Source organism: Nicotiana tabacum, chromosome 8 (assembly GCF_000715075.1).
Source record: "Nicotiana tabacum cultivar K326 chromosome 8, ASM71507v2, whole genome shotgun sequence".
Lineage (NCBI taxonomy): Eukaryota > Viridiplantae > Streptophyta > Magnoliopsida > Solanales > Solanaceae > Nicotiana > Nicotiana tabacum.
In genome coordinates this window covers 168,277,207-168,300,864 of record NC_134087.1, presented here as the reverse complement: position 1 = coordinate 168,300,864, position 23,658 = coordinate 168,277,207, and the positions used below count along the sequence as shown (strand labels likewise).

Below are 23,658 nucleotides of genomic sequence, written 5' to 3'. Positions count from 1 at the left end.
CACCTACTGAAATTCACAAGTAGGGTTTGGGAAAGAAATGTAATTTTCATATTTGTAAATAAGAAATGTATATTAAATTGCTCGAATAAACTAAAAAATTAATCGAACAAACGTTTCGAACAAACTCTATATTAATTATTACAAGGTATACAATAAAGGAAATTGTGACACCCACAACCTTCAAATAATAAATCTGCCTCTGTGTATACAGAATGCTTGAGATAAGAAAAATCACGACTGGAGAGGGATTTAAGGAAATAATGAAATTATGTGGCACAAATCTATATAGGAAAATTTTCATAAAGCACTATTTTTTAGAAGTAATTAGTCATCTATAGATACTATTTGCTATATTACGGATTATAGATACCTTTTATGTGGTTATAAGATGTATTTGATGTATTTAAGCTATTGTATTCATGAATACAGTAGCAAAAATAGGCGTGAATCAGGGAAGTCCAGCTAATCAGTTATTATATTCGAGTGTATTCGACTGTATTCATGGAGTGAAACATAGGATTAAAGCTGGACAAATTATTGTATTCGACTGTATTCACGACGTGAAATAGGGGATGACATTGTTTTCAAAAGGGAAAGTGAATCAATTAACATAATAGACTCCTAAGATAACTCAACAAACTCAATTATAACACATAAATTTTGTCTTTTCAGTTATAAAAAAGATTCTCAATCGAAAAATACCCAAAAACATAGCAATCTACAGAGAAATTATATAATACATCTGAATACATAAATTATATTAATTAAAAAAAACTTATGAATACATTCATGGCATATAGCGAGATAGTGAATACAATGAAATACATAGAATGCAGCGAGATACACTGAAATACAATGAGAAAAAAAGATAGTGAATACAATGAAATACATGGAATACAACCAGTAATTACAATGAAAAAAAAGACAATGAATACAATGAAATACATGAAAATACATAAACATATATTAACAGAAAATCATCCTACAACATCCATATCTCAATTTTTTCAATTGGCAGGGACGGTATTCACTAGGCTAGTGGAGCCAACTTATACAGCAGTGAGGAACGAGTTTAGGAGGAGAATGGGAAGGAAAACGACAGTGACAAGCCTTGGCGGATTCGACACTTGCTACACAGTCCCCATTAGAATTCCAACAATAACGCTGATGTTTGCGGGCATGGATATACGTTGCCGCAAGACAACTTCTTGATCCGTAGAATAGAAGGAATCAATTAATGGAGGATCCGACACTTGCTACTCAATCCTAATAGAATGGATCCAAAAAAAAATGGGGGTAGTTAGAAATCTACAAAGTTAAACAGTAAAAATATACTCTCAGTAATTGCGTAATCCTATCATCTAGTCTTCTACTCATATATATAGTGATATGCTCTTCAGGTGTTTTCCTCTGTTGCTTTCTTGCCTCTTAACGAAATTGGCTGGTTTGGAGACCAATCCAGGTATATTGGTTACCTCCGTAGCAGAGAAGGAATCAACTAATTGAGGATATCGAGGAATCAATTAATGGAGGCTATCGACTTCTTGCTAACAATTCTCCTACTACAATGGAGGATAGAATTCGCAAGCGAACTAGACAGAGAAGAGGAAGAGTATCGAAAATTTTAATGTAATGGGATGGGGGAAGAGAATGAGATGTATCAAAGTAGAGAGAGAAAGAAAATATTGTAACTGATTAGCGTATTTAGTGGCTTAGGGCTAGGAAGTAACCAAAATTAAATATTTTACTATAAACCTTAAAAGGTATCTATAGAATATAATTTTTTAAATGGTATTCATTTAAAATAAATAAGGTGTTAATATTTGTTATAGGAGGTAAATATTCCATCTATATATATATATATATATATATATATATATATATATATATAGATAGATAGATAAGGTGATGTGGCATGCCTCTATGGCTAGCATTCCTATTTATCTATTTTGTCAATTTTTTGCCTTTTCTCCTTTTTAAAATTATTTAAAAAAATGTTTCATTATAGAAAATTCAACAGTCACTTCTTCTCCCCCCCAAAAAACCATTGCTTCCTTTAATTCTCTTAATTAGGCCTCCATTAATTCTCTTCCTCCATTTCTTTCCCAGGTGAATTTCCTTTTTCCTTATCACTTTCTCTCTTCTTCCTCCTCTCTCCACAGGTAATCATCAAGCTAAATATCCTCTTTCTGTCTTTTGAAATTTATTTTGTTGGTATTTCATGTATATTTATTTCCAGTATATTCAATTTCTGTTGGATTTTAGATTCGTTTGGGTAATTATCAGTGTGCTTCATTTTCTTTGGTATGTTTAATAATTACTATTTTATTTTCCTTTTACTCAAATTGATTTTCTGATGATCAGTTGTGTACCCTTTGCATCTTCGCCCATTTTTCATGTGTCCTCTTCATCATTTCCGGCTTTACTCGATTTCCATGTTAGTTCTTCTTTGTGCGACACTTCTATTTATATTTGGTCTATGTTTCTTTTGACTGTATGGTCCGACATAGTGATCGAATTTTTGTATTTTTCTGTAGCTTCTGAGAGTTACTCGACTATCATTTTGTACTGTAGCTATGACATGATTGACTTTTGGGACGTTCTCTTACAAGGTTTGGTTACCTTCTTTAATCAAATTTTAAAATAGTAAATTTAACTTTTACAATAAGAGTAAAACTAGCTAGCTATATCTTTATACGTGTACTTAATATACATAGGAAAAAACAAGTGTATAAAATTTGTTAAAGATATTATTCATAGATAGAATATTAAACTTGAATAAGCTTTCACTAGCTTTGATATGAACACAAGAAGCAGTTATGACTTTGTTGGCAAGAATGCGCAGTTGCATTAGAAGCCAAACTACTTTGAAATGAAAGATTGAAAATATAATGTCTTAGATTTTTTTAATCATACAAGTTCACGAGTTCTATATTTGATGCAAAAAGTTGTTTGGAACTCGAGTATGACATGAAGCTACTATTCAAGATATGTAGTCATTTGCCTATGTAATAACTTATTTCTTTTATGGTAAGGCAGAGATAATTATTGTATATAGAAATTGTGAGAGGCTCTATATTTGACATGATAGATTAAAATGGGACACCATAACAATCTTACTCTTGATTAATTTAGTTACTAACCAAATACAGCTTTAGTTGGAATTATTTTTTCCTATATTAATGGCTATTTTTTCTACACCCACATGCCACAGGATACAGGAAATTTCAACAATGTAGGTTATTTATTTTTTCTTGTGAGCTTTTGTTTGACATTGCTATATTTTATTTACCTGATAAGGGTTGTATTAATGTATGTGGATATCTTTTGGTGATTAGGTCATGCCATTTATTAGGAATTAGTCAAGAGAAGTCCCATTGGTGTAGAAGAAGTTGCTATTCATTGTCTCTCCCTTCTTCTCCTATATTCCCATGGAAGCAATAAAAATGCTGCTACAGATGGACGTTTTTGCTATTGTGATGCTGAAGTAAAGCTGCAAATTATTGTAAAGAAGTTGGGGGTTTATGCTGGAGTTCGTTGTGAATAAGAAAAGAGAGTGTTATTTCTACTCCATTATTGCACATATTTGAATTGTTTTTTTTGTTGTTGAATAAAGTTCTCCCATATCTCTTAAACCAATCGAAAAAAGGGTCGATTAAAAGATTATGATAATTCATTAATTTTGCTTGAATTGTTTATATATATTAGGAAGATTGAGCCACCATAATGAGTGTATATGCGTTTTTGTTTTCTCGAAAAGCTGTGGCTCTTAGTGCAGGCTGAATTAGAAGCTTAAATGTGGTAATTCTCTACTTAAGAAAAGAAATGTAAATGACATTTGCTATGAATAAAAAAAGTACCACAAATTGCATTTTTGGAATTCTTAAAATTAGATATAGGAAAAATTAGAGAAAAAGATTAAATTAGGAGTTGTGTCTGAAAAGCACTTGAGAATAGAAAATAACGTAAGAAAACATTTAATCAAAAATTTAATAAATGTTAATGTTTTAATTAATGAAAAGCAATATGGACTTCTTGAGATGTTTTAGAAGGTCAACTTAAGGCAAAGTAATCCGATGAAGTTTTTTACAAGCGCTCAAATCTCTATATTGATGTTCTATTCAGTTAACCAAAAAAAATAACTAATGAAATACCTAACAAAGGATGTAATTAGTAATCACTAAGAAGACTCAAGAGGGTAAAAGGATGATGGAATAGAACGTGGCATGGCACTTATCTATTGTATTTATTTTCTTCTCTTTTTTGCTTACTATTACTAATAAATACATAGGAGTAATAATGTAATATTTAAATAATAAATACTACAAGTCTCTAATTATGATCAACATTTACTTCAAATTATTATAGTAATAAATATTATTAGTTACAATAATGAATGTTATTTATGAACAAAATTTAACTAGGAAGGAAAGGCAAGAGTTTGCATAGAATATTTTTTTTCTAAGTGAAAGGTCTTGATCAGAACTTTGTCTTAGTATTCAAAACTGTGTCTTATAAAACTACAAAAAATATAGGTAGTGCTTTTTTTTTTTTGTTTATATTCTTTCTGCTTTTTTTTTTTTTCCTTAGGCATTTGATTTGTGATTTTTGTTTGCATCTTTCTTCGACTTGCTTAAAACTGACATAATTGCTATATGACTTATATCATGTAATTTATTTCATTTTATAAACTCTTTTATACTTAAATCTATAAAAAGAGATGTTTCACCGCGCTTCGCGCGGATTGATTAACTAGTAATAAGTTGAAATTCCATGTGAATGATTCCTGACAATGGTCGGAGGAGACCTATGGAGAGAGCAAATTATTCTAACGTCTCTACAATAATATTTAATCACGGATACACCTTTTATATTCCACAAATTTTATACAAAATAACCATTCATCTGTTTTTCCCAGGGTCAAGTATATTGCTTGACATTCTTTTAACTAGCAAAAGCAAAAATTATGTACCTAAAATACAACTTACGATAAGACCATCTAAACTATAAGTTAGTTGATTCTTGAAAACAAAAGATACGCTTGACGCCCAAAACGTCCAAATACACTGCCCACAGTGCACGAAAGTTAGCAGACGGATCCATGGCGGATTGGCCAAACGTGCCAAGGTGAGCCCGGGGCATCTAGGAGCTTTATTAGAAGGATCCGGAAGGTTCCGAAGTGCTTCGAGCATGTCGGAAACCTATAGAAGGCCGAGAATTAGATCATCTTATTAAAGCATACTTTAAAAAGGCAGATTAAGTCTGTTATGGAAGTCTCCAATCAACATACACACACTGAGGACATCATAGAAGCCCTTAAGCTGGCGGAACCAGTCCCTAACCATGGGCGGATTTACATGAAAGGGTATGGATTCGCGTAAACTCATGCACCCCTCCCCATATTATGTATTGCAGTGCAACTTCTCTGAAATATAATACTTAAAATATGTTTGTGAGAACCCATACACAGGAGACTACTTCATTGCACTCATTGCCGCATGCACCTTCATTAACCAGGTCGAGGGATCAAATCCCCCTCTGGCTTGAAAATATAGCATAAACATATAAGCATAACACAGAACCATTATGCAGAAAAGCAAGAACAAATACATTACTTAAATCAAACCAGCAGAAAGCCAACATTAGCAAGTTTACTGTTTACAACAACTTAGTTCATAGCAGGCATTATTTGGAACAAACACAAGTATAGTAACTGCGCAGTGATTGATGATGGCAATCAGAAACCATGAATCTTGATGTGCTCTTTCTTCACTATTCCAACCTGTTCCCGAAAACCAAAGATTCACAAATCAGCTTTATTATAAACTACATAAATACTATCAACAACCAAATAAAATCAAACTGTAAATTCAATCAAGCTAGAAAACGTATCAGTGATGGTGTGAAAGTTGTTTCTTTATTCCGACTTGGGATTCGGAGATTTTCAGAAATAATCACAATAACAAAAAGACTCCCAAGACTGGAAGACCGGGAAAAGAAATTCTCCCGCATTCAAAATAATAGGGCACCTATTAGTGGTTATCAAACTCAACTAGCTACTCAAAACTAATTTCAGTTCCTAAAGGAAAAAAAGGCCCCATAATGCAGCAAGAACAGAGGATGCTTATCGAGTATTATATAAAAGGTGAAGTCAAACATATGTCCGATACAGGTAGACGGATAACATGCTTTTTCTATGTACCCTCTCATCACAGGTATAATTTTGAAGAACAGAAAATAGCTGCTGGTTGATGTGAAAAATAATTACCTGGACAAGAAATGTTGAAACATTCTTTCGCTGATCACCCTGAAGTTGAATAACCTTCAAAGACGGAAAATACATTTACATTAGTCATGATCACCATATTTTTTCTCTGAGACGACATAGAGATCAATATCCATTAACACAAACCTGCCCCAATTCTGGATCCTGGACAACAGTGCCGTTGCAGCAAAATTCTTTCTTGAGATCCTTCAGAATTTTATTGTAGCTGAATTCTTTCTTCAAACCCTGCACAGTTGTCAGGCTTTTCCTACCGTTCCTTTGTTGTATACGGATGTGCACATAATCTTTTGTCCCCGCACCAGAGTTATCAGCATTTGCCTCAGCAAAGGGATCTGAGGCAGACAGCAAAGTACCACAATATTACCAATTATAAAGCATAACTTGAACAATACAGCTCCTCCTAACTAGCAGGCTCATCATTTTTACACATAAAATATAACCTCTTCTGTACAAGTGCTTACTTGCACGATTAAAATTTTTTAGTCATTTTCTTCTGATTATTCAAAAGTTCAAGTTATTGAATAAAAAAGATCGCAAGACAGAGAAATCCACCAAATTGAACCAAATAGGAATGTAAATTGAAGAAGTTGCATACCAAAAGCATTAGGAACTTGGAGGTCGAGATCAGACATGAAACTTGGCTGAAGAAAAAGGGTAACAAGAGCACGCGCAACTCTTCAAACTTAGATGCTCAGACCTAGCAAAAAGAGAACCCTTCAGCAGTTAGTACAGCCATCTGCAAGCATAACACATGGGGTATGTGTAAAACAACGATGCAAGAAAAATCAAGATCAATATATGAAAGGGAAACTTGCGTTTTTTGTCCCTAAAATGTCGACAAGTTCTTATTTTGGTCCTTGTGATGCTTGGTTAAGCACATTTAACCTTCAATTAATTTAAATGTACACTTTTGACCCTTCTGCGTGTGAATCTTCACAAAGTTAATAAATTAACAACTGTTATACCATATAGCTGCCCATACGATATGTTAAATTTTGTACTGTTAATTAATATTTGTGGGCTATGTAAATAATCTAGATTAACATATTTCCTATGTAAAACCAAAAACACAAATTTTAATTAGTTCAAGGTTAAATATGCTTAGTGAAATACCAAAAGAACTAAAATTTAAAGTTACCAATAAGTGAGGATCAAAAGTGCATTGATCCCTATATCAAAAGTCCAAACCTTCAATGATAAAAATTGTGTCATCTAAAGGAAAAAACCTTTTTGTTGATAATCACCTAAAAAATCTATTCTCTCTTGTATGAATTACAGCAAGAGGTAAAGGATAAGAGAAATCAAAATTGGAACAAGTAGAATTGGATTTGTAGGGTTATTGTGTAAAAGGAATAAGGATAGAGCAACCAAAATAACTGAAACACCAATTAGTGATAAAGATGAACCTTTTAGCACTAATAGGATTGCAAAATCCGTCTAAACACCAATAATTCATAACAAAGACAACAATCAAAGGCAAGAAACAAATCAAACAACTAAAATTAGGCCAAGAAAATCAGCGGAAAACAATATAATGAAGAAAATGTAAACTAAAATTCCGAGTTCTTCAAATAAAAATCTAAATTTCTTCGATAAAGTACTCAACAAAGAAACACAAAATCAAAATGGATCAGGCGATATTAAATTACCAAACCCCCGCCCTTCCACCAACATTGAGCCATAAAAATAATCCGGAAATCCAAATTGAATACTTACATCACTTCAATCTAGGTGGACATGCTTATTTGAAACTTCTACTTACGAGATGGATTAAAAGAGGTTCGTGCAAACTGACTCGAATATTATTGTCAGAATTAAAATCAATTTAAAAAAAAAAAGGAGTAAAGAAGATTACCTGATCTGAAGGTTAAGGAGTGGAGAGATGAGGATGATTAGAGTAGACCCAAAATTCCGAGAGAGAGAGAGAGAGCAAAGTCAAGACCAAGAAGAATAGAATGTGGTTTCGATGTGAAACGATCGATAGAATATATGTTAGGTCGGTCGCAAATAATGAAACGTAAGCGGAGCTACTATAGGCTGCGTCTCGGAGCAGCATACTCCTGTGCGCCCTTATTAACTTTCACCAACTCCGAGTTGTTCCCCCTCCCCCCCCACCCCCACCCCCCCAAATTATATTCGTTTTGGATTTTTCGAGCGTAAGACCCATTATTTTATTAAAAGAAGGGTTAAGTTAAGATTTTGTTTCACTTATAGGGCTTGAATAAAAAATATTTCTCCACGAAAAGGATTTAAAAAAAAAATTGTAGCTAGTGGAAATTGAACCCATAACCTTATGTAGATTTTGAACCCCTTGACCATTAAATTACACTTTTGGATTGTATTAAGGGGTTCAAAACTTAATATATAGAGGTAAAAAATAGATTTTGCCTTATATATACAGTGTAATTCTTGCGCCCCCCTAAATCCGCCCCTGCTAATTACCATTTATGTACCATTTTAGGATTTTAATGGTATTAATTAGTCTCCTAATTTTACTCAACCGTATATTCTCACTCCCCCAAGTTTCTCTCTCCAAATCTCCACGCTTTCCCCTTCAATTACCCACGATTTTTTCTTCTGACACCAGCAAAAATTTGCAACTCCTCCACCATTGAAAATCATTAAAAAGCTTTGAAGATTTGAATTCAAATTTGGATTTTCAAAAGATATTGTTTGTATTGGATTGGATGTTGTTGCAAAGAATTGAGAATTTTCTCTACGTCTCTATTTATCTCTCAATCCCAAATTTCAGTAATATAAGAGGAGGAAAAGAGAGCAGCAATTCCACCATTGACAACCATTAAAAAACTTTGAATTCGAATTTGGGTTTTCAAAAATCATTTTTTGTTTGGATTAGGTGTTGTTGCAATTAATTGGGAATATGGTTTGGAGTTTATATCTCAATTTTGAGGGGTTTTGGTGAAGATTAGACTTGTTTTTGGCTAAATTTCAGATTGAAACTCGAAGAAGAAGAAGAAGAAGAAGAAGAAGAAGAAGAAGAAGAAGAAGAAGAAGAAGAAGAAGAAGAAGAAGAAGAAGAAGAAGAAGACATCACATACATTATATTGCAGAAATTGTAGAAAAAATGTATTCTGTTGTTTATTTATTTTTTATTTATTTATTTAACTATTGTATGAAAGTTGAACAACATTGTATAAAAATTGTATTTAAGTGGTATTATATTGTAGTTGTATATAACTTGGTAGAAAACAGTTGCATGTTTGTGCTGTTACATTTTATATCAAATTATGGTTGTATATAAATGTCCTACAACTTATCTACAATCAATTGTAGATAAGTTGTATTCCTCTATAACGAGAGATGTTGACATATCAAATAACTTTAGTGTTCCAGACAAACTTGCATGAAAATAAAAATAAATTTTGTTATGAACAGTTTGTAGAAATTTTGTAGATAATTTGTAGAAACATTGAAATTCTGTATTTTCATATTAATTTTTCAAATGATATGTATTTTTATTGTAAAATAAATGTAGAAATTTTGTAGATAATGTGAAAATCTATACTGATATATATATTTACTTTGACATGTAGTTTATTTGTAGATAAAGTGTAGGACATTTATATACAACCAGAATTTAATATAAAATGTAACAGCACAAACATGCAACTGTGTTCTCATTGGTGATACTCAATTCCATATTGAAATCGCGAACAGTTATACATAGCGGATATCATCCTAAGTTTTTGTTTTTTCAACTTTCATACAATAGTTAAATGAATAAAAAAAAAATAAACAACAGAATATAGTTTTTCTACAATTTCTGCAATATAATGTATGTCATGTCTTCTTATTCTTCGAGTTTCAATCTGAAATTCAGCCAAAACCAAGTCTAATCTTCACCAAAACCCCTCAAAATTGAGATATAAACTCCAAACCATATTCTCAATTATTTGCATCAACACTCAATCCAAACAAATAATGATTTTTCAAAATCCAAATTCGAAATTCTTTAAATTGATAACTTCTTATACAATTTTAAATGGACAATATGGCTGTAAAACAGATATCTCATGGGGCAGTAAACATGTTCAGAACAGAAACAGGGTACACTGACTTAGAAAAAAGGCAGCTTTTTTTTGAGAAGCTATCAATTTAGCAGGAAGCAGAGTGTTACTGAGAAGATGAGAAATTCTTTCTTCTAGAGTGAAAAGGGTGATATGGGTAAAGCTCAAATCAGCAAGAAAAATCAGAAAATTGGTTTGGTTGAGGCTCAAATATGGTATCTTTGGCTATAGAAGAAGAAGGGCTTTTCGCCAACTTGGTATCTTTGGCTATCGCAAAAACAGAGTTAAATAAGAAAACCTACCGCTACAATGATTTGGTAAACTAATATAATTTCCTATACGGTATAGGAACGAAAATTTCCTTTTGAAGAATTAGCCCTAACTTTCTCGAAAGTATTTTAAAGAAAAAAAAAAGTAGTTTAAATTTACTTGTTTGGGAAACTTTTATAAAAGAAAGATTGAAACTTTCTTTTGCCAAAAAAACAGTTTGTTCCAAAAAAAAATATGAATCTGGTTAATTGCATGTAGTTTGTTCAGTTGAAGCTTTTGTGACTGAAAGAAAGACATTTCTTTGAAGAACAGCTTAAAATCACAACAACTGTTTGGAATATATACTATTAACCATAGGTTTGGTTTAGATATAATTTTTATTATGAAATAATTGTTTATTCAGTTTTAATAAAGTTTTAAATAGATCATATATTAGTCTGTGTTCTTTGCTTATATAGTAGATGATTTAGTGTATAGAGTTTAGTTTATACACAGAAGATTAAATCATCGGTTCTTATAAGTATAAAGTTTGATTCACAATCTAATGATGGAATTTGACAAACCATCAGGAATGATTGCATCACAAGATTAACTATAACTTAGCTTGATTATGGGAATGATTTAATTCCAACTTCTTGTGCTAGCATATTTTGTATGTATTGAACGGATCAGGTAGAGATAAGTATTTTATACTAACTTAATAAAATAAACTATCTAGCCATTAAATGTACTTATACCCTTAATTTTGATATAATTATTATTAGCTATGTACATTATTATTATTTTGATTTATTAAAAGTCGAGATTCTTTCGTGGGTCAATATGCCTGGTAAATTGGATAATAATAATAATGTACATTGGCGAAATAATAGTTAGTTGATGGAATCCATGTCTCGGATTAGAGATTGATAATACACCTTTATGAAAGCTTATAAGTTTTTATGTGTAAACACGACCGGTAGATTTTGTATCCGACACATGAAATAAGTTAAGCGAAAGTCTAAAGGAAATAATCAATAAATTAAATTGTCAGTAATTTAATTTAATTGATTAGTATCTGAATCTTAACATGGGGAGTTAAATAACATTTAATGGATGAATTTCGAAATGGAATAAGGAGTGCAATTACGGATTTTTAGTGGAATAATCGTAATTAATTATGGTTGATATTAATTTCAAAAATTATAAATTAATTCCATAATTGGAAGCCTTATTAATTAAATTATGTGGTCCATGTTGTGCCTGAATAATAGGAAATAATAAAATCCTTTTTCTGGTGGAAAAGAAAATCCAACAGGTTTTGAAAAGGGGTTTTAACCCTTAAAACTTGTGCTATAAATACATAAGGTTTTCCACCTAGATGAGGGGAGAAAAAGGGGGCTGAAATTTTCAGTCTTTTTTCCTAGAAAAATTTCGCCCACACGAAATTTTATTTTCGAATATTATTTGGGTAATACAATAGAAGATCGTTGACCGTTTGAGGATCACGATTGTGCGGGTGATGGAGATTACATTGAAAAGTTATGGAATTGAAGGCTCACGCGATAGAGGATCTTTGTTCACGCTTCAAGAGGTAACTCGTGAAATCCCGTTTATGCTAGTTGTCTAGATTACATGTGATTTTGATACTGGGATTGCTTCCGCGACTTATTATAATCCATTAATTGGTATCAGAGCCCGCTCACATCTAGTTAAATAACTAAGTTTTTGATGAAACAAGAATATCGTGTTTATGTGCGTTTTTGAATTACATGTATATGTGGTTTTCTGAAAACTGCACTGCTGTTTTGTGAATTAACTGTGCAAAATTTTTGGATTATTCGTGTAATCATGAGATATCTGTTTTCTTATTGATATTTGATTGAGATTATCTGAATTTTTTGGGATAAACCCTAGAAAAACGCAATACCTGATTTTGACCGAATAGCCTGTATTTTCGGAGGTCATCGAATTTGACGGACTCCGATTAAGCTGAAATTTGGTCGGTCCATTGGAAACGACGTGGTGAGAAAAACTCACTGCTTTAATAGTGCATCATGGTATTTTTCAGCGTTTTGAGGTCGTTTGGACTGTGTTTCAGACGTTTTTCTATTTTCTGGAAATTATTTCTTAATCATTTTAATTCGTTTTTAATTCAATGATGGTGGGGTGAATCCCCATGGTCCCTATGATTAAATACGCGCCATATAATAGGATTACACATTGGTTATAGCAAATAGACGTGTTGTTGTATTAAATTCAATAATAGAGGTGTAGGATTTTATTGATTAGGTCTTACAAGGTATAATTGATATTGTGTGATGATATAATTATTTTGTAAGAAAGTAAAATCCTCTATTTGATATTCTGGATGACTAATGATTGGAGCGTTTGGCATATTTGTGCATAAAAAATTTCTCAAATTTTAGTTTATGTTTTCATGCCTTACGTGATTACTAATTTTGGAGAATTTTGTTCTCTGACTGGAGGTTCTAATTAAGTAAAATATGACGGTATTTTGTATGAGTTTTATATTGTTGGTATGACTTTTAAGCTATGGTCCATATTCTGCCATAAAATAATTTTATGAGCTACATATATATTCACTTGTAAATTGAGAATTTTATGAGTAATAAATAGTTACCACTGAAGTTGTTTGTTTATTTGAACTCATGAAAAAATCTTAGTAAATTTGTACATGTGAAATTATATCTATTCATGGATTGAGCATTATGATTAATAAGTAGGATCCACAAAATAGTCTATTTATTTGAGTAATTGAAATCTGCTTAATATACCATGTGAAAATTATCCTTGAGAAATCTACATTAACGGTGGAGGTTCTTAACTAGAAAAAGAGTTTTATCTTTGGGTACTAGTGAAACTAACTCCACCCATGAGAAGAGATATTGGGATTTTCACCGAACGGGAGAAAATATAATATCTTAGGTTCTTGTGTATTTAATAAAAGGATAATTTATTACAAAAGGAGATATTATGTATCCTAGAAATAGGAAGAACATAATATATGCCTTGAGCTCATAGTATAATTATAAGGAGAATGGAAATCAATATCATATTTATTTTAATTCATGAAACTACTTAAAACGGTTATTCTCCAGTTTGGTTACAGGCTGGTAGTCATGAATTTGACGAACTCCGATTGACCTGAAACTTGGTAGGTTCATCGAAAACGATCTAGTGAGGAAAACTCACTGCTATGCAGTGAATCATGTTGTTTTTGGGTATTTTGAGGTCGTTTAGATGGGTTTTCAAGTAGTTTATTAAATTGAATTTGTTATAAATATGAAAAATTATTCTTTATATATCGGCTATATTTATGTTAAATCTGAAACATGATGATTTAACTTGATATGATATATAGCAAAAAATGCAAATCACATGGATTTAATCCTAAATACGCCAAAAATAATTTATTCGAATTTGGTCTAGTTTTGGCGATCGTGAATTTCACAATCTCCGAATGACCTGAAATTCGGTAGGATTATTGGAAACGATCATTTAAGATGCAGTGAATCACATCGTATTTTGACGATTCAGGATCGTTCAGATGAGTTTTTTTGGAGGTTTGGTAGATTAAAATATTATTTACATACGAAAAGTCATTCTTTCTATCATTTTATTTATGTCTAATTTGTAACATGATAACACATGTTGATTTGATATGAATTGATATATGATAAAAAATGTAGGTCATATTTTAAATTCTTAAAAATGCTTAAAATGGTAATTTTCCAAATTTGATCGCAATTTTTGGAGATTGTGATTTTAACAATCTCCAATTGATATGAAATTTGGTAGGTTTGCCAGAAACAGCCCAGTGAACAATACTCACTGTTATGCAGTGAAAAACGTTAATTTTAGCGTTTTAAGACTGTTTAAATAGGGTATTGAGCATTTTTTTAAATTATGGAACTTAATCCTCAGAGAAAAGTTCGTGGTTGTGATAAACTGGTGATAGGAATTAACTTCTATGATCTCCATTTTTTATTTGTAGTGAGATAATAAATTTACGCGTTGATATTAGGTCTTCCTCCATATCGGATAAATTTATTATGAATTCACTAGATATAGTTACTAGTTGTTGATAACCTGTATTAACTCTCTATTTGAGTTTAAAGGGTTGAATCAATTTTGTAACTAAAATACAATCATGATTAAGTGGTGATAGAAATATATTTCTATGGTATTCCACTATTAATTTCAAGTGAGTAATAAATTTACGCGTTGACTTTAGATTTTCCTCCATATCGGATAATTATTGCAAGCTCACTAGGTGAAATACTGGTAATTGATATCGTGTACTTACTCTCCATCTGAGTATACATGTTGGATCAATGGAACTAGAGCTATTAATTATGATGTTCACTTGACTTAAATTAATAGTATACTCTCCATTTGAGTTAGGTGTGTTTTAATTTATTTGAATGAATAATCTGGAATTACATATGTATGTTCCATAAGTAGTTCTTTTTCCATCGAAATTGCTATTCAAGATGCATGACATATATGTGTAGTGTGTTTGAAATTTTCGTACTAAAAGGTTATATACAATTGACTGAAAATAATAGTATACTCTCCATCTGAGTTGGTTCTATTTATTTTTGGATTGTATAATTCTTGCATTATATAGTATACTTTGCATGAATGATTCTTTTCCCATCGAAATTTATTATTCGAGATGCATGTATGTATATAATATTGAATGCCGTCTGAATTTTACTATTCAGTCTTTTGACTTATTATGATCTATTTAATGTTTTTATCTCAACTCTACAATGACTTTATGCAATTTATCGTATTACTTGTTAAAATTTTCTTTTAGTGATAAGACATTAATTTAAATGATTCAATATATGTACTTTTTGTTAGAAGGAATTTAATTTCGGTTTCTGGGCAAAATAAGAGATGGATATTTGTTTTATTTTTTGAATAACTCTTGAGTTATTGAACTTGATAAACATTTTATCTCTTGTGGTACATGAATGCATAACCTTGTTATTGTATATTAATGTCTCTCCTGAACAGAACAATATTAGTTTACCTCATAAGAGAATATGTTCTTCAAAATTGAGTAAAACTTATCTGTGCACTTTTGTCTAAGTCATATTAATCTAGATAGGATTTCAAGTTGGTCAAGGATGGACCTTAAGGTTCATTGAAAGTAGAGGCACTATCAACTTGTAGATCCTGTTTGGAAGGAAATTTGACTAAAGGTTGTTTCCCTTCAAAAGGAAATAAAGTTAGTAATAAGTTAGAATGAGTCCCTTCAGATTTGTATGGTTAAATGAACATAATGGTAAGATATAGTTTTGAGTATTCTTGTGACGTTCATAAATAATTACTCAAAATATTAATATATTTATTTGATGCACCGTAAGTCTTAATGAATTAAGTAATTCAAGATTTTAAGACTTGAAACGGAGAAGAACCAAGGAAATATATTAAGTTACTGCAATTTGATTGTAGTGGCGAGCACCTCTCTAAAGAGTTCTTTTATTACTTATCAGAATAAAGGATTACATCTCAATTGACTACACCGTAAACTCCATAATAGAGTGGTGTAGTAGAAAGAAGAAATAAGTCTCTTTTCGGCATGGATAGATTAATGACGTGTTATTCAGATTTGCCTAATTTGTTTTTGAAATATTTCCTGGAAACTGCAAATTACCTTTTGAATTTAGTTCCTTCTAAGTTAGTACCTAGGACATCTATAGAAATGTGGACCGAATGTAAGCTCGGTCTGTGGCATGTTCAGATATAGGATTGTCCCGCATATGTGCTGAAAGGGAAAACAGATGTGTAAGTTGGAACTAAGAATGGATAGGTGCATGTTTATCGAATATCCAAGAAAACGAATGGAGTTTTATTTTATTGTCCTAAAGAAAATAAGGCAATTGTTAAAAAAAATGCATTTTTCTAAATAAGGGTTGTTTAATAAAACATGTTCCTAGAAATAAACTATTTTTACAGGAATTGGGGAAAGAAATAACTAGATGCTCAAGAACATCAAAACCTACACGTCGGAATTGACGTTCCATTGCATTTAAGTAGTGGGAGAACGTTAATAGACATGATATGCCTTTATCGAGTGGGAGTGATGTTTGAACAGTGAACACCATAGTAGAAGTCACTAATATTTCAATGTCGTAAGATAATGAGGTAATATTAGTAGTACTTCGTCGTAGTGGGAGAATGCTAAAGAAAATTATAGTTCGGTGCACACTCTTGAGATAGTTTCGGTAACAGGATCCCTGAAGAGTTTAATACCAAACTAGATAGTTACGACAAAGCACTACTGGACAAATATTGCATCAGATATAACTTGGCAAGATTCTTTAACAAAACCTTATTTGGTGAAGACTTTTAATAGTCATGTAAAAGAATGCCTGAGAAAGTTGTAGATGCATGGTTATGAGTCTAAGTGGGAGATTGTTGGGGCATATACTATTAACCATGCATTTGGATATAGTATATTCTAATAATTATCATGGTTAAAAGTCTAAGTGGGAGATTGTTGGGATATATACTATTAACCATGAGTTTGGTTTAGATATAGTATTTATTATGAAATAATTGTTTATTCAGTTTTAATAAAGTTTTAAATAGATCATATATTTAGTCTGTGTCCTTTGCTTATATAGTATGATTTAGTGTATAGAGTTTAGCTTATACACAAAAGATTAAATCATCGGTTCTTATAAGTATAAAGTTTGAGTTCTCAATCTAATAATGGAATTGGACAAACCATCAGGAATGATTGTAGCAAAAGATTAAATATAATTTATCTTGATTATGAGAATGGTTTAATTCCAACTCCTTGTGCTAGTATATTTTGTATGTATTGAATGGACCAAGTAGAGATAAGTATTTTATACCGACTTAATAAAATAAACTCTCTAGCCATCAAATGTACTTATACTCTTAATTTTGATATAATTATTATTAGTTGTGTACATTATTATTATTATTTTGATTTATTAAAAGGCGAAATTCTTTCGTGGGTCAATATGCCTGGTAAATTGGATAATAATAATGTACATTGGCAAAATAATAGTTAGTTGATGGAATCCATGTCTCGGATTAGAGATTGATGATACTCCTTTATGAAAGCTTATAAGTTTTCATGTGTAAACCCGACCGGTAGATTTTGTATCCGACACATGAAATAAGTTAAGCGAAAGTCTAAAGGAAATAATCAATAAATTAAATTGTCAGTAATTTAATTTAATTGATTAGTATCTGAATCTTAACATGGGGAGTTAAATAAGATTTAATGGATGAATTTCGAAATTGAATAAGGAGTGCAATTACGAATTTTTAGTGGAATAATTCGTAATTAATTATGGTTGATATTAATTTCGAAAATTATAAATTAATTCCATAATTGGAAGCCTTGTTAATTAAATTTTGTGGTCCCTGCTGTGCCTGAATAATAGGAAATAAAGGAATCCTTTTTCTGGTAGAAAAGAAAACCTAACAGGTTTTGGAAAAGGGTTTTAACCCTAAAACTTGTGCTATAAATACATAAAGTTTTCCACCTAGATGAGGGGGAAAAAAGGGGGCCGAAATTTTCAGCCTTTTTCCTAGAAAAATTTCGCCCACATGAAATTGCTATTTTCGAATATTATTTGGGTAACACAGTAGAAGACCGTGGAACGTTCGAGGATCACGATTGTGCGGGTGCTGGAGATTCCATTGAAAAGTTATGGAATTGAAGGCTCACGTGATAGAGGATCTTTGTTCACGCTTCAAGAGGTAACCCGTGAAATCCCGTTTATGCTAGCTGTCTAGATTACATGTGATTTTGATACTGGAATTGCTTCCGCTGCTTATTATAATCCTTCAACAAGAACAACAACAATAAGAACAAACCCAATAGTTTTCTACAAGTGGAGTCTAGGGAAGGTAAAAGGTACGCAGCCTTACCCCTAACCCTGGAAGAGCAGAGAGGCTATTTTCGTCTTTTCGATAGACCATTGGCTACAGAACGATTGAAAAAAAAGGTAATTGCAAGAAGTAAGAATTCTCGTGAAACCAATTCTTTCAAAACAATTGTTTAAAAAAACTCCTCGAGAAACATCTTAAGAAAACTAACAAGTTACAAGTTTTTGGAGAACGCTTTTGCAGGATTCAAGTCTTTAAGATAATGCTTCACAACCAAGTCCCCTCCCCAAAAAAGCTTATGATAACATGGAAAACTTAAAACGACCTTTTAAGAAATATTAATAATTAAAAGCATGAAGTTTACCTTGGGTTTTATGGGTAACACGTTTCATAACACACATAGTGTTGGAACAAAAACATTTTGATAGTAATCTAATTGTTAAACATTTTATACGGAATGTTAACTGTTTGAAGGAGTGACGTGCGAGTATGGAATGTTATAATAGGAACTAGGGGTGTACATAGGTCGGATTGGTTCGAATTTTGCAATTACCAAATCAAATCAATTATGTCGGACTATTAAATCTAAAGATCAAACCAAACCAATAAAACTCGGGTTTTTCACACTCGATTTTTCTCGGGTTTTCTTGGGTTTTATGGGTTTTTTTTTCCCGGTAAAATTTTCGTAGAACAAAACATATAAATTGTGCTCAAAATACTTCTTTAATCCTAGTAAGATACAACTATATAAAGTATTTTCCAAGAAAATAATACAAAATATGAGACATGACATTATCCTAAAATATTCAACAATAAAGACAATAAAATTATGTAATATAAATATTGCTAATTAAAAAGCCACAATAAAAGTAAACATTAGCTAAGAGTACTAAGTCATGGTAAAAGAAGTAGACTAATAAGGGAGTATTAATTACATGACTAAACGTTAAAGAAAAAATAAAAATAGGTTATGCATTTTTATCTAAATTATTGCAAAATAAAATATAGATATTCAATACATTCCCGTTCATAGTATTGAATTGAATGTCTTTTGTTAGCATTAGTATTGATTTGATTTTGGTTTAGGCTTTTGTTAGCATTATTTAGTTTACTAATGTTAATGGCTATAAAACTTATTGGAATATTCAAAAGTTCTGAGTCCAACCTTGAAATAATACCTTAAAAGATAAAATTATGAATTTTTATAAGAAATATTTATAAATTACATCACAATAAGTATATTTATATATTAAATATATCTAAAATTTCTATATATGTAATATCGGGTTGGTTTGGTTTCGGTTTGACTTTCTTTAGTTAAAACCAAACCAAACCAATTATGGTCGGATTTTTTTTTTCCAACACCAAATCAAATCAAACCAAACCATAGTCGGGTTTTTTTCTCGGTTTGACTCAAATTATTGGGTTGGTACGTTTTGTCGGTTTCCTTTGTACACCCCTAATCTAAAGTTCGGGCACGCTCTAGTCAAGGTGGTATGGTATCTTGCCCCAAGTCTGCAGCTGAGCTGTTAATTGACTTACCATTGATAAAGGGTAAAAAGTGCATGTTCTGAATGTCTTGTGTATTAATTCTTGTGTGAGTTACGGGAGTTCACACCGTTTTTAAAGTGAAAATATGTTCATTATGTGTTTCTTATGGGGGCGACCCTTTTATAAAGCAAATAAAGCAATCGTTTTAGGTCCCATATTTGTGGGAGCTCCATTTGCTGTTACACCTAATAGATTATGTAAAAGTTTAAAAAATAAGTTCTGTAAAGTGAAAAAGTTTTATTTCATTCTTTAACAAATATAGAGAAGAAAGATTTGCAACTACTATGATTTATATTAAGGAAATGAATATCGAACCCGAATTTCGTAAAAAATGTGTGATATATAGGAAGTAAAAATTTGATGTGAATGCTGATAATGAAATTTCAAAATCTTTTGAATAGTCCTTTAGAGTTGATTACTTTTATACATAATAGACATGACTATTTTTTCACTTCAAAATAGATTTGAACAACTCGAAACATATGAAAATATCTTTGATTTTCTATTTGGCAGTAAAAATTAGGGTCACTAGATGTTAGAAATTTTAAAAAAAATATTGCCTTAATCTCGAATGTTCCTTAAAACATAATAATCAGTTCGATATTGATGGTTTAGATTTATTTTCTGAATTAAAAGTATTAAGAAAAATAGTACAATTAAAAGATAACAGTTTAACTGAAACACTTAATCTAGTAAAAAGATTTAATTCTTTTCCAAATGCCTAAATTGTGTATGGAATAATATTCATAACTCATGTTACCGTTGCTTCAGCGGAAATAAGTTTTCAAAATTAAAATTGATTAAATCTTATCTAAGAACAACAACGTTACAAAAAAATGTCAAATAGATTAGCTATATTGTCAATTGAGAAATACTTATTAGGAGTTATTGATTATAAGAAAATTATTAATAACTTTGTATCTAAGAAAAGCTAAAAAAAATAGAAGTCAAATAAATTAAAAAGTTAAGACCCCTCATAAAATTTGGCTTTAGGCCACAAAATTCGTCTGGCCGCCCCTGATTATTACACAAGAAAAATGTAGACAAATATACAGCCATAATTGACCAACCGTCATGCAGATAAAGAGTTTATATTTTGGTGCACCGTAAATAAAATGTATTACACTATCACGTTAGCTTTATCTAAAGTAATAGATAATTCTTAATATCAAATTTGGTATAGCAACCGTGAAAATTGACTAACCATAACCTTGAATAAGAAATGAATATTTTTGACAAAAAATAACACGTCTAATTACATAGATAGCGTAAAAGAATTTACACTATCAAATAAATATACTCTCTCTATCTATTCTATTTTTAAGGCATTATTTTTTTTATTTGTCTATTCCAAAAAAATCCAATTTCTATTTTAGAAACTAATAAAATTACGAAGTTCTCACTTTATGCTAAATGATAAACTTTTATAATTATATAAATATTTTTTTTCTTTTTAAATATTATAATCATTCGAAGAAACTCCTCCCCTAACACACACAAACTGGCCACGTAGACTCCTTTTTATTGGCTAGTTTGCAGCTTGACCCCTTGTCATTGACTTGAAGACTTGAAGGTCACCAAGAAATTAATTGGTGCTCACTTACCCAATTACCAGAAATTCATAGGGCTGCTGCTGCTTACATGGTACATACTCATTTACTAGCACTTCCTCAAAGCAGAAAGAAAAAGAAAAAGCAAAAAAGACAGGGCCAGAACTATAGTTGTCCTATAGATCTTTTTATATAAACCCAAGATTTTCTTTTTCCCAAACAATATTGATCAAGTCTCAATTTTGATCTACCCCTTCTCATCTCTTTTCCTATTTTTCAGATTCTTGAAAAACCAATTTTTTTTCAACATGTCAGACTATGGATCCAATAATACATGCTGCTTTAAGTGCGTCCAATTCATATTAACAGCAGGCTTAACAGCTCTTTTCATTTGGCTAAGTCTAAGAACCACAAAACCATCTTGCTCTTTAGAAAATTTTTACTTACCTGCCCTTAACAAATCTGATAACTCCAACTCCACAAGATCCAATCATACACTTTCCTTTCAGCTCAATTTGAACAACAAGATGAAGGACAAAGGTGTTCGTTATGATGACATTAAACTTAGTTTTTACTATGGTACAAATACAAGTTTTCCTATAGGTAATTATACAGTACCTGGTTTTTACCAAGGTCATGACAAGAAAGCACATAAAAAGGGTATGCTGGAAACTCAGAAAATGCCTTGGAATGATGCTTTAAAGATGGTTTCAAATGGGTCAAAAGTGGTTTTCAGGGTGGATATAGCTACTAGAGTCAGGTACAAGGTCATTCTTTGGCATACTAAGAGGCATAATTTTACTGTGGAAAATAGTACAGTGAAAGTGGATGGTTCAGGTAAATCAAGTGCACAGCAGCTTCATTGTTGTTCTGTTGGGCTTCCCCTAATATTTTTATTCAGCTTGCTTCTTCTGTTGTAAATGAATAGTCAGGTATTCAAAATTTAAACAATTTGTTAACGTTCTAGTAATTCTTTTAATTAATTATGTACTATCAATTTATCCGTTTAAAAAATGTTGGATTCAGTTGATTGCATGCTGTCGGTGCAAACTGGCTGTACGTAGTTGGTGTTATCTTTTCTTTTTGCATTTATTCTTTATAAATTTGAGTGGCTTGTTTTATGTGGTAGATCTATTGATCTTTTTTCTTGGATATCATCGTTTTTACTCATTCTGTTTACTAGGTTAATATTATTCATTTTCATATTTGATAAGTGGCTATGAAAGAGCCGTGTTCCTACTTATTAGTTTGTTTATTTTTTAGTCATTTATAAAATAAATAACATATTTTTAAATTTAGAAATAATTCAACTTTAAACTTTTTATTTTACACTTTTTACTATTAATGAGAAGTTTTTATAATCACATAAATATTATTGGACTCACAGAAATTCACGTGTTCAATCTTCAGAGATATTTTTAAGTAATAGAGTGGATGTTTACTAACTGAATATTATGAAATAAAAATGCAGTAATTAAGAGCTAACTATGAACGGTTTGTAAACAAGAATTTGAAGGATCTAAGGTTCTGATTTTCTCTGTTGTCGAAATCTTTTCCGCTATGTTTGCTATAAATTCGCCTAAGTCTTCTCTATCGATCATGAGCACTCTGACTGTCGTAACTCTCTCCCGAGTAATTACAACAATATACTAGACATATTCTCCCGAATTACGCTAGCTAGCTTTTAAGTACATCTCACTTAGATGCACTCAAGGTTTCGTTATCCCTAATCCCACCTTTAAACCCTTCGTATTGATCCCTCATATACGTTAGGAGTGATGATGTTCAACAACTACCTAAATATGAACTCTCTCCTAAGTAATCCACACTAAATAGGAACAGTTAAATGAGGGCCCTTCAATCAATAGCAATAAGCATGTAGTTGAACAAATAGAGATAATACTATGGCAAATTTATATTAACATAACGAGAAAATCATCCTTCAACAGGTTCTATCAAAACCCTAGACTAGGAATTTAGCTACTCATACTCATAATAACAATTTCCCAAATAATTTGCATAATTAAATTACAAAGCAAAGATGAAGGAATGAAGAATTCGATGCCAATCTCCTCCGGAAATTGCT

At 31.2% G+C, this 23,658-nt stretch overlaps 2 protein-coding genes and 1 long non-coding RNA gene across 4 annotated transcripts; 2 read left to right on the top strand and 1 right to left on the bottom strand.

Moving 5' to 3' along the window:
• Positions 1-1,978: 1,978 nt before the first annotated feature.
• On the top strand, positions 1,979-3,568 carry LOC107779819 (uncharacterized). The gene is made up of 2 exons (XR_001646693.2): positions 1,979-2,612; positions 3,339-3,568. It is a non-coding gene; the product is annotated as an uncharacterized LOC107779819 (long non-coding RNA).
• A 2,016-nt stretch (positions 3,569-5,584) lies between these two features.
• LOC107779818 (protein translation factor SUI1 homolog) lies at positions 5,585-8,280 on the bottom strand. Of its 2 annotated transcripts, none has more exons than XM_016600311.2 (5): positions 8,142-8,280; positions 6,882-6,983; positions 6,413-6,618; positions 6,269-6,322; positions 5,585-5,782 (listed from the first exon to the last, which is right to left on the bottom strand). In XM_016600311.2, the coding sequence occupies exons 2-5, from the start codon at positions 6,916-6,918 to the stop codon at positions 5,738-5,740; spliced, it is 342 nt and encodes a 113-aa protein (XP_016455797.1). In that variant the 5' UTR covers positions 6,919-6,983; positions 8,142-8,280; the 3' UTR covers positions 5,585-5,737. The 2 variants fall into 2 exon arrangements, with proteins under 2 accessions (XP_016455797.1, XP_016455798.1); XM_016600312.2 differs by having other exon boundaries at positions 6,882-7,022; positions 8,142-8,278.
• Positions 8,281-21,607: 13,327 nt separating this feature from the next.
• On the top strand, positions 21,608-22,602 carry LOC107779820 (protein NDR1-like). The gene has a single exon (XM_016600313.2). It carries the CDS (start codon positions 21,881-21,883, stop codon positions 22,490-22,492), a length of 612 nt encoding a protein of 203 aa, XP_016455799.1. The 5' UTR covers positions 21,608-21,880; the 3' UTR covers positions 22,493-22,602.
• The last annotated feature ends 1,056 nt before the right edge of the window (positions 22,603-23,658 follow it).

Excerpts from the sequence above, each read along its gene's own strand:
- LOC107779818 (XM_016600311.2), bottom strand. The coding sequence starts at position 6,918 with ATGTCTGATCTCGACCTCCAAGTTCCTAATGCTTTTG. Across the intron at positions 6,619-6,881 it reads CCAAGTTCCTAATGCTTTTG|ATCCCTTTGCTGAGGCAAAT; the intron begins GTATGCAACTTC and ends TGTCTGCCTCAG. Across the intron at positions 5,783-6,268 it reads TTTCAACATTTCTTGTCCAG|GTTGGAATAGTGAAGAAAGA; the intron begins GTAATTATTTTT and ends TTTCGGGAACAG.
- LOC107779820 (XM_016600313.2), top strand. The coding sequence starts at position 21,881 with ATGTCAGACTATGGATCCAATAATACATGCTGCTTTAAGTGCGTCCAA.